Source organism: Tachyglossus aculeatus, chromosome 21 (genome assembly GCF_015852505.1).
Source record: "Tachyglossus aculeatus isolate mTacAcu1 chromosome 21, mTacAcu1.pri, whole genome shotgun sequence".
Classification (NCBI taxonomy): Eukaryota; Metazoa; Chordata; class Mammalia; order Monotremata; family Tachyglossidae; genus Tachyglossus; species Tachyglossus aculeatus.
The window spans coordinates 59008173-59023405 of NC_052086.1; the positions used below are offsets into that span (position 1 = coordinate 59008173).

A 15233-nucleotide genomic window follows, 5' to 3' on the forward strand; every position below is an offset into this window, starting at 1 on the left:
TAAGGCATCTCTCCATGGCTTTTTAATGGGAATGTGTCTACCAACTCTGCTATAGTGTACTCTCCGAAGTGCTTAGTACAGTGCTCTGCACACAGTAAGCACTCAAAAAATACCACTGATTGATTCAATGAACCTCTGGTACTTGAGAAGGGGTCAGAGTACAATCATATTGGCCTTAGAGTTTCCATTGTCCTGAGGTGCTTGGTGTGTGCAAAGTCTAGGGGAGAGTCAAGAGAGGAGAGTTGAGAGGTAAGTGCTGCAAAGTCTTGTCCTCTTTGTCATGATGACACTGATTCTAACATCTTCTTCTCCTCTGCCAATACATGAACTTGCCATTTCATGAGGCAATGACGCTTCATGTGTGTCAGTGGAGAAGTTGCTTCATGGACTTGCTTAAGGTCTGGTTTTATTTAAAATCATTATTAATGATCTGGAAAAAAAGGTAATCAGGACATTAATTACAGCCTTGATATTAAATTGGAGGGTGCCATGAACACTTACTTGAGGACAGAGAAATAATACAAGAAACCAGGCTTAATAAACAGGCTGGCTTAGTGCCTTCTTGGATTTGGAAGCCATTTAATCTTAATAAATTTTTAACATTTATATAGTGCTTGTATTTTTAAAGTGCTTTACAGTCATTAATTAGTTATAGTTCTGATCTATTCAGATCAGGACTTAATCTTGACAAAGTTGCCAGCCAGAACACTGACGTAAAATTTGGGAGAAATATTTAATGCATCCTTTGAGAGGGGAGAAAATGGATCAAAACCCCTTCTTAAATGGTCTGTGAATGATTATTTCATTTTGGATGCTGAATCACAAGTCAGGTGTGACTTGTTATATCATTATAACAAGTTATACAACTGTTATATTGTCCTCTCCCAAGCACTTAGTACAATGTTCTGCACACAGTGCTCAATAAATACGATTGATTTATTGACCCTTGGCAGAGCTAAGAATGCCAGATAAATTTATTCAGTAATTTTAGATATGGGAACAGAATTCTGAAACTGTATGATTTTTTTTGAAAGAAGTACTACCTCTTTTGGAATTTAAATAACCTTCAGGTTATGTTTTTTTTGTCTTGTCTTTGTAAGGCTAACTCCACAGTCTCCAAACATCTGTTTTTACCATCAGATCACTCCTTCCAATAATTTACACTGCTACTGTTTCACTTAATCTGTCAAGAGAATCTAGACTCATGATTGTTTCCAGGTTTATCCATCAGTCAATGGTATTTATACTTCCTGAGTGCAGAGCACTGAACTAAGCCCTTGGGAGAGTACCATATGGTAGAGTTGGTGGCCATAATTCCGTTTACTCAAACATGTTTTCTCTTGCACAATAATCATTTTAAACAAAATTACTGGGGTTCCAGAAATGCAAGTGCAGCTTGCATTGTGGGCACAGGAAACTAAAGTAGTCAGCAACTTTGTGATTTAAAGGAAAGTGACCAGAAATGAACAGTTTTTGAAACACTGAGAATCCATTTGGACTAACAGAGTTCTCGGTCATGACAAAAGAGACCCCTTCATTAAATCCTTTTTTTCCTAGAACTACATTGGAGGTGGAAATTAAAGAAAGAGTTAATAAAGAAGGAAAAGTCTAACAGGCATGAAAAGCCCTTCAAATGGCATGGGGAAAGAAGTAACATCGTGACTCGGTGGAAAGAGCACAGACTTTGGAGTCAGAGGTCATGGGTTCAAATGCCAGCTCCGCCACTTGTCAGCTGTGTGACTTTGGACAAGTCACTTAACTTCTCTGGGCCTCAGTTACCTCAGCTGTAAAATGGGGATGAAGACTGTGAGCCTCATGTGGGACAACTTGATTACCTTGTATCCACCCAGTGCTTAGAACAGTGCTTTGCACATAGTAAGCGCTTAATAAATGCCATAAAAAAGTGTCCACTAAAAGGCACTAGGTAGGCAGGGTTATTATTATTATTACTACTAATAATAATAATAATGATAATAATTGTGGTATTTGTTAAGCAATTACTATATGCTGGGCACTGTACTAAGTGCTGGGGTGGTTACAATCAAATCCGGTGTCACATGTGGGGTTCTCAGTCTCAATCCCCATTTTACAGACGAGGTAATTGAGCCACAGAGAAGTAAAGTGACTTGCCCACGGTCATACAGCAGACAAGTGGAGAGCCGGGATCAGAGCCCATCACCTTCTGACTCCCACACCCATGCTCAAAAGTCACTTCAATCAGCAGTGCTACTGCTCTTTCTAGAATAAGTACCAAAGATGATGGAAGAGTGCAAAGGGGAAACCGGATAGGATGGTGGGCTACTAAATTTCTAGCCTGGACTTGCAACACAAAGTCAGAGGTGCAAATATGATTCGAAAGGGGTCGAGAGCCTCACGACTCAGTGGTGCTACTGTACCTGTGCTTTCTTTGTGCAGGCACCTCAGTGAACTGTTGGGATTAAGGGTTCAGTCAACAGCCCAGAACAACTGTTCATGAAGGAAAAGTAGAACAGGTACAAGTCACCACACAAAGTAGATGTGCAATAATTAGATAATTTCTTAGGAGGTGAGCCCCCTGAGGGCCATTCATTCATTTATTCATTCAATCATATTTATTGAGTGCTTACTGTGTGCAGAGCACTGTACTAAGTGCTTGGGAAGTACAAGTCAGCAACATATAGAGACGGTGCCTACCCAACAACGGGCTCACAGTCTAGAAGGTGGAGACTGACAACAAAACAAAACATGTAGATGGGTGTCAAAACCATCAGAACAAATAGAATTATAGCTATATGCACATCATTAATAAAATAAATAGAATAGTTAATATGTACAAGTAAAATAAATAGAGCAGTAAATCTGTACAAATATATACAAGTGTTGTGGGGAGGGGAAGGAGGTGGTGGGGGGGATGGGGAGGAGGAGAGGAAAAAGGGGGCTTATTGGGATTCTTATTGTGTCAAACACAATGGACAAACTGCAGGGGAGTGGGAAGGGAGGGAGAGAAATCTTCTGTATAACTTTGGCCTTTTAATCTCCACCCTCCCCTCCCACTCCCTTCAACAACCTCCTCATACCCAGGGATATAGCACCCAATTTATTACTGTAAATGGAGAAGCAGTGTGGACTAGTGGATAGAGCCAGGGCTTGGAGATCAGAAGGTCATGGGTTCTAATCCTGACTCTGCCTCTTTTCTGCTGGGTGACCTTGGGTAAATCACTTCTCTTGTCTGGGATTCAGTTTCCTCATCTGGCAAATGGGGATGGAGATTGTGAGCCCATAATGGGACAGGGACTGTGTCCAACCTGATTTGTTTGTATACACCCCAGCGCTTAGTACAGTGCCTGGCACATATTCATTCAGTCGTATTTAATGAGCGTTGTGTGCAGAGCACTGTACTAAGTGCTTGCAAGCACTTAAATACCACAATTATTATTATTACTGGAGTACAGTATTACAGTACAGTACTGTATTACTGGAGAAGCAGTGTTGCTCAGTGGAAAGAGCCCGGGCTTGAGAGTCAGAGGTTATGGGTTCTAATCCTGACTCTGCCACTTGTCAGCTGTGTGACTTTGGGCAAGTCACTTCACTTCTCTGTGCCTCAGTTACCTCATCTGTAAAATGGGGATTAAGACTGTGAGCCCCACATGAGCCAGAGACCATGTCTAATTTTCCACCTGAGTATTTTCCCATTGCTTTCTCTGCACATAATAAGTGCTTAATAGATACTATTATTACTAGAACCTGGAGATGAGCACTGTCCATATTGAAAAGCTCCTCTGCCTTCTTTAAAGACACGGTGACTGTCCTGATGTCACTATCAATAAAGTCTATTGAACATTTTAACGAGCTCTGTAAAGAAGTGGTTTTTTTTTTTACCTAAAGTACCATGAGAAACAATGAATGCCAATGTTCACAAACAATATAGTGTGAACTTCTTTCTTCCCCACAAACTAAAATGATTGATTCTGTTCATTTTTCGAGGGAGTTTAATGTTTACTTTTTTGATAAACTCAAGCTGGGGGTTGTTTAGGTTTGGCCAAAACTTAACTGAAACTGGTCCAAATTCCATTTTAAGAAGGTCTGAAGCACTTCCTTAAATCAACAAGTTAGTAACATTTGTCAGACAAAAATGTATAAGTATTGCATTTCTTGGGCAATAAACTGCCTATTCTGATGTGAGACAACTAAGAAACCCCAAACTGGGATTCAGAATAAAGAAACAAAAAGTTAGGAACATTGCTGCCAGTACTGCAATTTCTGCCTTCCCCATCCCTTCCTATGCATAAACACAATACAAGGATTCCAAACTGATATTCAGGCTGAAGCAAAGCAGCTGAAAGGCCAATTAGAGTGACTGCACCTGTCAGTTGTAAATGTGTTGAAATGTTTTCACTGTCAGGCTGTGAAAGCCCATTGTGGATGCTGTTGCAGAATAATTCTGCTAGAAAGAAGAGGAAATTGCTTATTCCTATGGCATCTGTTGCATGTCTCAACTCCCCTAGCTTGTGTGCTCTTCTTATTCACCTGTTAGTACTTTTTCATCCTAAAGTAACTGGAGAAGATGGGAAAGGTAGCATGAATTGTTCCAAGAAAAGTATTTGGGAGGAAAACCACCCAACAGCAGCTTTCAAAACGTTATTCTAAAGACTAAGAAACAGCAAAGGAAAGAGGGGAGGAAAGCAGTTCCATTACCTGTCCAGAAATCCACCATGACTCAAATAATAATTACTAGAATATTCTTTAAATGCTTACTATGTGCCAGGCACTGTATTAAGCACTGGAGTGGATACAAGCAAATTGGATTGGACACAGTCCTTCTCCTACGTGAGACTCACAGTCTCAATCCCCATTTTACAGATGAGGGAACAGAGGCACAGAGAAGTTAAGTGATTTGCCCAATATCACACAGCAGACAAGTGGGAGAGACGGGATCAGGACCCATGATCTTCTGACTCCCAGGCCTTTCCTCCATCCACTATGCTGTGCTGCTTCTCTAGATTGCCTAGCCCTTCATCCTTTTCTTCTCTTTTTTTCCTTCCTCCACAGTGACTGCCACCAGAATTTATCATTTTAAAAGTTAAAAGAAAAAAACAATTACCTCTCCATCTGTGCTTTTGAAGGGGAAAGATTATCTTGGCACCATCAGTGGTAATGACATACATCACTCTCCCCTCCTATCTGCAGGTGATTTTATCATCTGGTTAGAGAACTGCAACCACAAGTATATTTTACCTTTTTGATTACACACAACCCTTCCTATTCACTCAAGAGTACCTGTTACAGAAAAAGAATACTTGGATTCATTTTTATTGCAACTTTACTGGGTGTGGGAATCATCAAAGGCATAGTTGTCGCTACAGTACTCTTAATAATGATAGCATTTGTTAAGCACTTGCTACATGCAAAGCACTGTTCTAAGAGCTGGGGTTGACATAAGGTAATCAGGTTGTCCCATGTGGGGCTCACAGTCTTAATCCCTATTTTACAGATAAGGTAACTGAGGCACAGAGAAGTTAAGTGACTTGCCCAAAGTCACACAGCTGATAAATGGTGGAGCCAGGATTAAAACCCACAACCTCTGACTCCCAAGCCCGTGCTCTTTCCACTAAGCCATGCTGCTTCCCTGCTTCCCTCCACAGAGAGCTACTTTATTTTGCAGGCTATTGCAAAGATTGGGATGTTTTCTTATCTAGCCTGACTACACAGCCAAAACTGAATGACCATACTTTAGGAAAGAGAATTCATCTTCAATGGAAAACTAAAGACAGATGTTTCATTATTCAAGAAACCCTCTCTTTCTCAAGGACTTCTTCAGTTTCTTCATGGACTCTAGCAGCTTGAGATCAAGAGCAAGTAGATAATCTAAAGTTACAACTTTCAAATCCTTTGATTTGAAAGAGAGCGTTATTCCCCATGCATTCTATATTGTAACAGTCACACCTCAATATATAGTACAATCCATAGCTCCTCTGGCCCTGGCCTTTAATCTAGCAGGATGGCATTACAGGGTTTCCTTCAGCACCTAGACTGACCAGTCCTTGATCTAGGAACCACCAAGGAGAAACTCATTCCCATTGGCTTTAAGGCACTCAATCATCGCTCCACTTTCAGAGCAACTCAGCATACTTTGCTCCTCTAGTACCAACCTCCAAATCTGGGGGCATAGAACGTAAGGAATTAATAAAGGGAAAAAAACTAATCCTCAAAATTTCCTAACCTACTGCCACTTCAGCACTTCGGTGTCATCTAAGCATTGAGGTACCATCTCCCCACTCCACCAGCCCCACCCAAGTAGCACCCATGTACTTGTATTTAAGCTCTGCTTCCCTCTACTTTTAATTCCTTCTGAATTTGCATCCACACTGAATATCCACTGATTTTCCGATCAAGATTGAGCCCTGCGATTGAACTGTTAAATGAGTAAATAAGAAATGAAGGTGGTAGGACTGCTTTAGGAACTCGGACTCCCTGCTTAATTTATCTGATGCGAACTTAGATTTTTCTGTCATTTATCTGTACCTGTCTAGAGTTCTTTCACTAATGAGGAGAACAGAGATGCGGGTTTAGACAGAACATTGATTCAACCATATAGAGGAATTTCTTGGACAGAAAACTCCTCAGACGGAGCACATCTTTTCTATGAGGAGGAAGAAAGACAGCCACATTTGTTTGTTTTTTTCCTTGTTTTTGTGGTATTTGTTAAGCATTTATTATGTGCCAGGCACTGCACTAAGCACTGGGGGAGAAATACGCTAATCAGTTTGGACACAGTCCATGTCCCACATAGAGCTCATAGAGGTAACTGAGGCATAGAGAAGTTAAGTGACTTGCCCAAAGTCACACAGCAAGAGGCAATGGAGCCAGAATTAGAACCCAGGTCCCTCTGGCTATCACAAGCCATATGCTTCTGGCAACCTTAGCATTTGGCTTTCTACGGGGCCATCGAGATTTAACATTCATGCGGCTTTAGCTTTCTGTGCATTAATAACTTCTTTTTCTCTGATCAGGAAATCAATATTCTACAGCAAAGTAATAAATATGCTAAGTTCAGAGATGAAATAAAACCTTTAAAGCTCAATTTGAGGGTTGGGGAAGCAGGAAGAAAACTTGATTATGCTCACTTCAGCAGAGCGGAAATCACTGATTTTAAGAGGGCCAGATCCTTGTGGCAAAGCCTGGTTTACTGGGGAAATACTGGTTAGGGGAAGACACCAAATAATTTCAATTCAGGCTTTCACTTTCAAGACAGAGCATCACTATAGAAAGATTATGCCATTGAGGTTGGCTTCTAAGTCCCTAATATCAGCTACTTCCAACTGGAGACACCAAACAGAGGATCTATAATTGGCTTACCTGCTTCTCCTACAAAGACTTCAACTGGCACACTTGCTGGGCTCTCCCCAATGACATTATAAGCGGTCATTATCACCTCATACTTCTTGTATTTCTTCAGATCTGAAAAGTAAAGCATGACACTTACAGCAACTTCCTCACCATTTTCCCATTTTGCAAACTCCCCCTCTTGGATAAAGCTTGAGCCTGCAGAGTTGAAACCAATCTCCAGAATTTCTTCATGAAACTGGAATGGTCACAAACATGAATGTCCTAACCATTTTCCCATATGGCAAACTCCCCCTCTTGGATAAAGCTGGAGCCTGCAGAGTTGAAACCATTCTCCAGAATTTCTTCATGAAACTGGAATGGTCACAAACATGATCATTCACGTTTGTGAATGTTCTAACTAGACTGTTCAGGGCAGGGATCATATCTACCATCCTAGTGGTAATAATAATGATGGTATTTGTTAAGTGCTTACTATGTGCTAGGCACTGTTCTAAGCACTAGGGGATACAAGGTGATGAGATTGTCACACGTGGGGCTCACAGTTTTAATCCCCATTTTACAGATGAGGTAACTGAGGCACAGAGAAGTTAAGTGGCTTGCCCAAGGTCACAAAGCATAAAAGTGGTAGAGTCAGGATTCAAACCCATGACCTCTGACTCCCAAGCCCGGGCTCTTTCCACTGAGCCACGCTGCTTAGTACAGAGCTCTGCACTCAGTGCTTAGTAAATCCATGATGTCTATGACCATGGTCCCAACCCCAGAGTCAATTCTCCCAGTGCCCATTATTTCTAACCCCTGGTAAAAAATTAAACACTTTAGAAAAGAGTATTAACTACTTAAGACCACAGTGTACTATTTAGTACATTACTGTATATATTGAGCATACACTCTTGCAGAGGCCAGAAATGCCAAATGTGTGTCCTACTGTTAGATTGTATGTGACCTGTTCAGAATTAGCAGGAAGCAGGAGTAGGGAAAGAGAGACAACTAGGGTCAAGCCTACCCTCTGCTAACTTCAGGGAAAAGCCCAAGTGTGTGTTGTTGCAGACAGGGGTTACAATATATGCAGTTTGATTTGCTGGTGACTTTGAGGAAGCAGCAACGGTATTTTCAGGCCAGAGTCCAGCTAACAGAATAGGCAGGGTAGCCTCCACTGAATGACACTTTTTACTCTTCTCCAGCTAGCTGGAGGGGAAGATCTGGTTATTTGCATGACTGCCTGTGTGCCCTCAATGCCCACACAGGGGAGGGAGAGGGAGACAGAGAGAGAGAGAGACAGAGACAGAGAGAGAGAGACAGAGAGAGAGTGTGCAACCATCTCCTGACCTCTAAAATTATCTACTACTCTCTCTGTCCCCACGGAAACCCCACTTGTTAACTCTTCCTGCAAGGACGTTAATATAGTTCTACTCACCAATTCCATTTTCTTTTATTTCATTTAATGATCATCTATTAGGTTCCTATTAATTTTATGAATAACTTTTAGCAATTCACACCTTTTCTTGAGAGTGTGACTACACAAGAATGAGGAAACACATAAAATATAGGTCCATCCTCAGGATGGAGTTTGACCTACCATGACTAATTAGGTGTGAGTAAACTGAAAGAGTTCCAAGTGCCTAACTTACCAACAGGGAAATAACTTACACCAGTATGAGTACAATTAGTTATATTGTTAAAACTCCTATTATTAACATACTATTACATCTTGGGGGAGAGTTCAGTGGAATAAAGTCTGCCCCAGGTCTCCTTTACTACAGCAGTCTGGTCTCTGATTTTGAAACTGGAATTTTGACTCAAATGTACCATTTGCCCAATTCTTAGCTTAAAGGCAGGAAGAGACAAAGACATCAGGGAAAGAAAACCTAACACAGTCAATCAATTAATCATATTTATTGAGTGCTTACTGTGTGTGGAGCACTGTACTAAGTGCTTGGAAGAGTACAATATAACAGAGTTGGCAGACACTTTCCCTGACCACGGTGAGCTTACAGTCTAGAGGGAGAGACAGAAGTTAATATAAATAAATTATGGATATGTACATAAGTGCTGTGGGGTTGAGGGAAGGGGGAATAAAGGGTGCAAATCTAGGTGCAAGAGCAAGCAGAAGGAGTGGGAGAAGAGGAAATGAGGGCTGTGTCAGGGAAAGCCTCTTGGAGGAGATGTGGTTAGGGCGGATTTTAGTGATTTTGTGAAAGTTGAATTTACAGGATTTGGTGACAGACTGAATATGTGGGTTGAATACGACAGATGACTCAAGGATGCCAAGGTTACAGGCATGTGAGACAGGGAGGATGATGGTGCTGTCTAAAGTGATGAGAAAATCATGGAGAGAACAGGGTTTGGGTGGGAAGATGAGTTCTATTTTGGACATGTTAAGTTTGAGGTGTTCACGGGACATCCAAGTAGAGCTGTCATGAAGGCAAGAGGAAATACAAGACTGCAGAAAGGGAGAGAGATCAGGGCTGGAGATGTAGATTTGGGAATCATCTACATAAAAATGGTAGCGGAAGCCATGGGAGCAAATATGTTCTCCAAGAGGGTAGGTGTAGATGGAGAATAGAAGGAGTCCCAGAATCGAACCCTGAGAGACCCCCACAGTTAGGGGATGGGAGAAATAGGAGGAACCTACAAAAGAAACTGAGAATGAGCAGCCACAGAGATAGGAGGAAAACCAGGAGAAGACAGTATAAGTGATGCCAAATGTCTACCAAATCTGCAGTATACTGTACTCTCCCTAGCATTTAGTACAGTGCTCTGCACACAGTGAGTGTCCAATAAACAGCACTGATTGACTGTTAATGAGGGTTTTAAAAATATTAATGAACACGTTCAGTGGAGAAGCTGAATAGATGCATGGAAGTAGAGAGGGACTCGATGACAAATTCTAGTTCGGAAGTTTGGTGATGTGGAAATTAAAGAAAAAAATTAAACTAAAAACCAATTTCATCACAAAGGCAAATGAAGTCACAGACAGCTAAATTTGTTTTGTCTCATCACGAGGCTCGTTTAGCAGAGAATCTGCCTATAGGGTAGGGCCCCCATTCCTGATGATTGACAAATATGAATTATTTTGCATTTAAATTGCTTGCAAACAGGAGAAGTAAGTGTAAGTGTGGAACTTGAGAATATTGTTGGTTAAGTCTTCTGCACTTTTCTATCAAGTGCAGAAGACTCACTCCTGACATAATGGTTGTGGGCAGGTTAAATTTGGTACAAATCTGAACTGCAGAACTACATCACAACTTTAAAAACTCCTAAAATGATGTTATCTCTGTTCTTTCAAGATCCCAGATTTGTGTGTGTGTGTGTTCTACTACACAAAAGTAGAGACTTTTCATAGTGCTGACCCCTCCCCACCTCGATGGGGAACTCTAGTATACGCTCAACTGTATGGTTCCCAGCAATCCATCAGCTCAGTATGAGCTCAGTGACTCAGATCTCTGAGGCTCTTCCAGTTTTGCTTTGTTTACAAGTGTTCCGCCCACATTTCTGAGTCAGGGATCCAGCATCTCCCTGGTTTCAGATACACAGTAAATGCCATCTGATGAGCCACTGGAACTGTGCAGGCTTATCCATAATACCCAGACACAGGAGCCCGCTTTCTTCATTCATAGTGTCCCTCTTTGTGTAAACAATGAAACTTATGTTATTGAAAAAGCCAGCAGAGGAGAGGAAAAGCCAACTGGGAAGCAAATGAAACATATGTGAGTGCATGCAGGCATGTAACTTGGTGAGTTTGAGCTTCACTTCTCTCCCTCGTCATAATCTATAACTCAAAAGCCTGCAGCAAGACCTGCCTAGTGAACCATCATCACACTGAAGTGACTTGCCTTTAAACGCTGTTTTATTCCTTTTCTACCCCAGCACACCTTTCTGTACCAAATTCTTTGATTTCCTCACTAGTCCTGGTCTTTCAGTCAAAAAAAATCCTAGTGCCTAATTAATCAATAATGATTTAGATGGAGCCTGAACTGTAGGGTTAGCATTAGAGAATTAGTACCCAAAATAGTGAGATACTATGACTTTAAGACAAACAACAATCTGTGGAAGAAATGTTTAAAACTAGATTGTTTCTTCAGATGTGTTGAAGAACAGGATAAGCGGGATTTAAGGTGGCAGAGGTTTTCATTCATTCAATCATATTTATTGAGTGCTTACTGTGTGGAAAGCATTGTATTAAGTGCTTGGGAGAGTATCAACTGGTGCTAGTTTCTGTTTGGCTCAGAAGGACAATGGGGATTTATCCATGGTGTATTTTCAACTGTTACATAGGTTCCCAGCTAAAGGCTGTGTGTACTTACGTGTTAATTCATATGTTGTTAATGCAGAACTGCTGTTCACCATCTTGAAGCTACTTTGGGCTATTCAGGGTAAGCAAAGCAGAAAGCTAGTTACAGAGCAGGGAAGTAGTTATCATAAATTATTTTCAGCAGAAGATGAGGGAGATGATGCTTCCCCACTAATGGACACAGTCATAGCACTAAGACCACACCTCAAAGAGCAGTAAAAGCACCTCGCCCTCCCACAACCCAGGACATGATTGTGCTGCCCGGAGATTATTTAATTCTTGCAAAATGACAGCAAATCGTTCAAATGCCCTACCTGGGGAAACAGTTGATATATTTGGCTAAATAGAACAAACGAGTATCTGGTGTGATGGATCACATCACAGAGTAGCATCCTGAAGCTAGAAACTCTGACTCCTGGGAAAATTGCTTTTCCAGTACACCCAGTTCTCCTAAAACACAGAGGTTGTGTTCTTGCAGAACATCATATTCAGGGAAAAGTGGGTTGTAGTACTCAACCTTTTCCAATTTCATGAATGTGTATAGAAAGCTTTTAGTCCAAAAACTCTGCATCCAAACAGGCTCACATTGGATGGAAGCTCCCTCATTTTCTAGCAGCATTTAACAAAACATAATACAGTGCTCTACAAACAGTAAGCGCTCAATAAATATGATTGAATGAATAATGAAAACATGCACTATAGCAGAACTGAGTGTACTCTATAGTATGCATAGTCTTCAGTCTGCTCATGCACAAATCTTGGCATTGGTTTTAAAAGTTGGAGACAAAACCATGAAATAAAAGCGTTTCTGGAATCTTGGAAAATGTATTTCTTTAGCATCAATGAAATTACTCCAAATATTGGTTTCATGACATAACATTTCGGAAACCAAATCAACAGCATCTATTGAGTGCTTACTGTGTGCAGAGCACTGTACTAAGCACTTGGGAGAGTAGAGAGTATTACATTACAGAATTGGTAGGCACGTTTCCTGCCCACAAGGAGCTTACAGTCTAGTAGGGGTAATTGCATCAATTAATAAAAACCAATTACAGTGACATTAGCTCACCGTATTTCTCTGGTTGAAGGGTCATTTAATGACAACAGAGTATCTGAAAAACAATTTTCCCTTATAAAATTCCATCCTCAGATCATAGCTGGATTAAATGATATTCTACTCTACAAGCAAATATTACCATAAGTGAACTGGAAAAGGCTGACTTAAAAAACTACTTTTCCTCTGTTTTTACAGATTCCCAGAATGTAAAGAACCACACTCTAACCCCAGATCATGACCAGATCGACTTAACAGAAAGTAAGGTTTGTGGAGGGAATCAAACAGTTGATGCTATAATGCAAAACTGTTGACAGAGAAAGAAGTGTGGCAGAAGGTAATAATACTGCCATCAAATTGCTGAATTTCCTGATGCAATCCACTTTGATGAGGCACCAAAATGTCACAAGGGAAGAAATGCTGGTAGTCATTATTCCAAGAACAAGAAAAAACAGGGAAATTTAAAAATCCCAAAGCTGCCCCACGGCTAGGTGCCGATGAAAGGAGAAGCATTCCTTTGAATAGTTCTGAAGTGCTTTTTTTTGCTGATGACGCGACTGCTGTGGCATACTGACAGATATTAGGCCCATCAGTTAACATGCTGCTTGGTGCAAAAGCAATAGCATAGATAGCTGCTCTGACCCTCTTAAAAAACTTACCATTCCTGGCGCTTTTATAAGTTTTGTCCGAAGGGATATTGCCTGCAGCTGAATGGTCATCGTGTCTGGTATAAAAAGTACAGCAAATGGACCACAGTAGAAGAGGCAGGTACTCACGTGAGATCTCTACTCTTAGAGCAGAAGGATTTGTAACAGTCTTGGACTCAGGCGCAGATCCAGTTTCATATTCCAGCTCCCGATAATAAATCCGATACCCCACAAGAAGGCCATTCAGACTCTTATCTCTTGGTGGCTGCAAAAGGGACAAGCTTGGTATTTATCTCACAAAATAAGGCACTTGACTAACATTAGGAATGTATCACACTTTGTATTTTCCTGTTGCTTGTCTTAAAACAAATGGGTAAATAGTGTCCAGGTATAGCATTATAAAGTAAAAACTAGAGAGATTTAAGTGGCTTTTGATATTTAAAAAACTGGAGAAAATGTAGAAAGTCCACAAAATATAAGATAAAAGGAGGGAGTGGTATGAAATCTATCAATCAATAGCACTTATTGACCATTTACTGTGTACAGAGCACAGCAGAAGAAGGAAAAATCCCAGGACTGGCTTGGTTATGTGGTCTTGTTTTGGCAAAACTTTTAAATAAGCTCTCATTTTTTCCTAGGGAGATCCTGGATTATATCAGGATTATTGAAAATGGATGAGCAGAAGAGGCGGTTGTGATGGCTGAATGTCAGGTCTCAGTTTGTGGTGGGGGATAGTGCATTATGAAAATACAAATGGAGTTTGTGGTATTTTTTAAAGAAACAGAATAATCACTGATTTGAAACATTCAGTGGACATTATATCTTTGATCTCAAAATAAAAACGACAATGAGGCATACAAAGAAGCAAACTCTACCCTGGCAACTGACAGGATCACCAACAGCCTTGACATGAGGGGCCACTTTTTCCAAGCTCCCTAGACTTACCCCAACCTTGCCACTCAAATCAATCCAATCATCTCCCAAAGTAGGGGAGAAAATGAGTAGATCCCTGGTTATTTCACACAGATATTGTGTTCCCTCTAAATCTTAAAATTATGGGATATGCACATTCAAATCTACAGCTTCCTGTATAACTCCTTAACTCTGACTGCTTAATGGCAACTTTCTTCCTGGTTGACGAAAGCTCACTGGGGCTCTTTTGGAGTACCATGATCCTGTTTTGCACTGGATGGCAGCTCTTATAAGAACTTGGCAGACTATCATAATCCCAGCTGTTTAGTATTTGAGCTGATCTGGAAGGGCATGGCCTAGTGAGAAGCAGAAAGGCCCAGAGGAAACAGCATGGGCCTGGAAATAAGAGGACCTGGGATCTAATCCCAGCTCCCTGGCTTGCCTCCTGTGTGACCTTGGACAAGTCACTTAACTTCTCTGTGCCTCAGTTGCCTCATCTGTAAAATGGGGACTAAGACTGTGAGCCCTATGAGAGGGACAGGGACTATGTCCAATTCGATAATCTTGTGTCTTTTAGATTAACCACTACATTGTAAACTCATTATGGGCAGGGAAAGTTTCCATTAATTCTGTCGCATTGCACTCTCCCAAGCGCTAAGTACAGTGTTGTGCACATAGTAAATGCTCAATAAATATCAATGATGGATTGACTGATCAACCCCTAACGCTTAGTTCAGTGATTTATACATAGCATGTACTTAACAAATACCATCAAAAAAGAGTAAGGGAAGGAAGAAGAGACTAGATAGTCTGGTAATCTGTATCTCTTATAGTGTGGAAGCAGTGTTGCCTAGTGGATAGAGCACAGGCCTGGGAGTCAGAAGGACCTGGGTTCTAATCCCAGTTTTGCCACTAGTCTGCTGGCCTCAATTACCTCATCTGAAAAAAGGGGGATTATGACTGTGAGCCCCATGTGGGTCAGAGACTGAATCCAACCTGATTG

At 41.0% G+C, this 15233-nt stretch overlaps 1 protein-coding gene across 1 annotated transcript in view; it reads right to left on the reverse strand.

Moving 5' to 3' along the window:
- SDK1 (sidekick cell adhesion molecule 1) overlaps nucleotides 1-15233 on the reverse strand; it is a 246586-nt gene that overhangs the window by 66453 nt on the left and 164900 nt on the right. Inside the window, exons 25-27 of the mRNA XM_038762450.1 lie at nucleotides 13448-13583; nucleotides 11631-11690; nucleotides 7336-7437 (exon numbers count right to left, since the gene is read on the reverse strand). Of these exons, the coding sequence (XP_038618378.1) occupies nucleotides 7336-7437; nucleotides 11631-11690; nucleotides 13448-13583 (298 nt within the window). The remainder of the gene's footprint in view (nucleotides 1-7335; nucleotides 7438-11630; nucleotides 11691-13447; nucleotides 13584-15233) is intronic.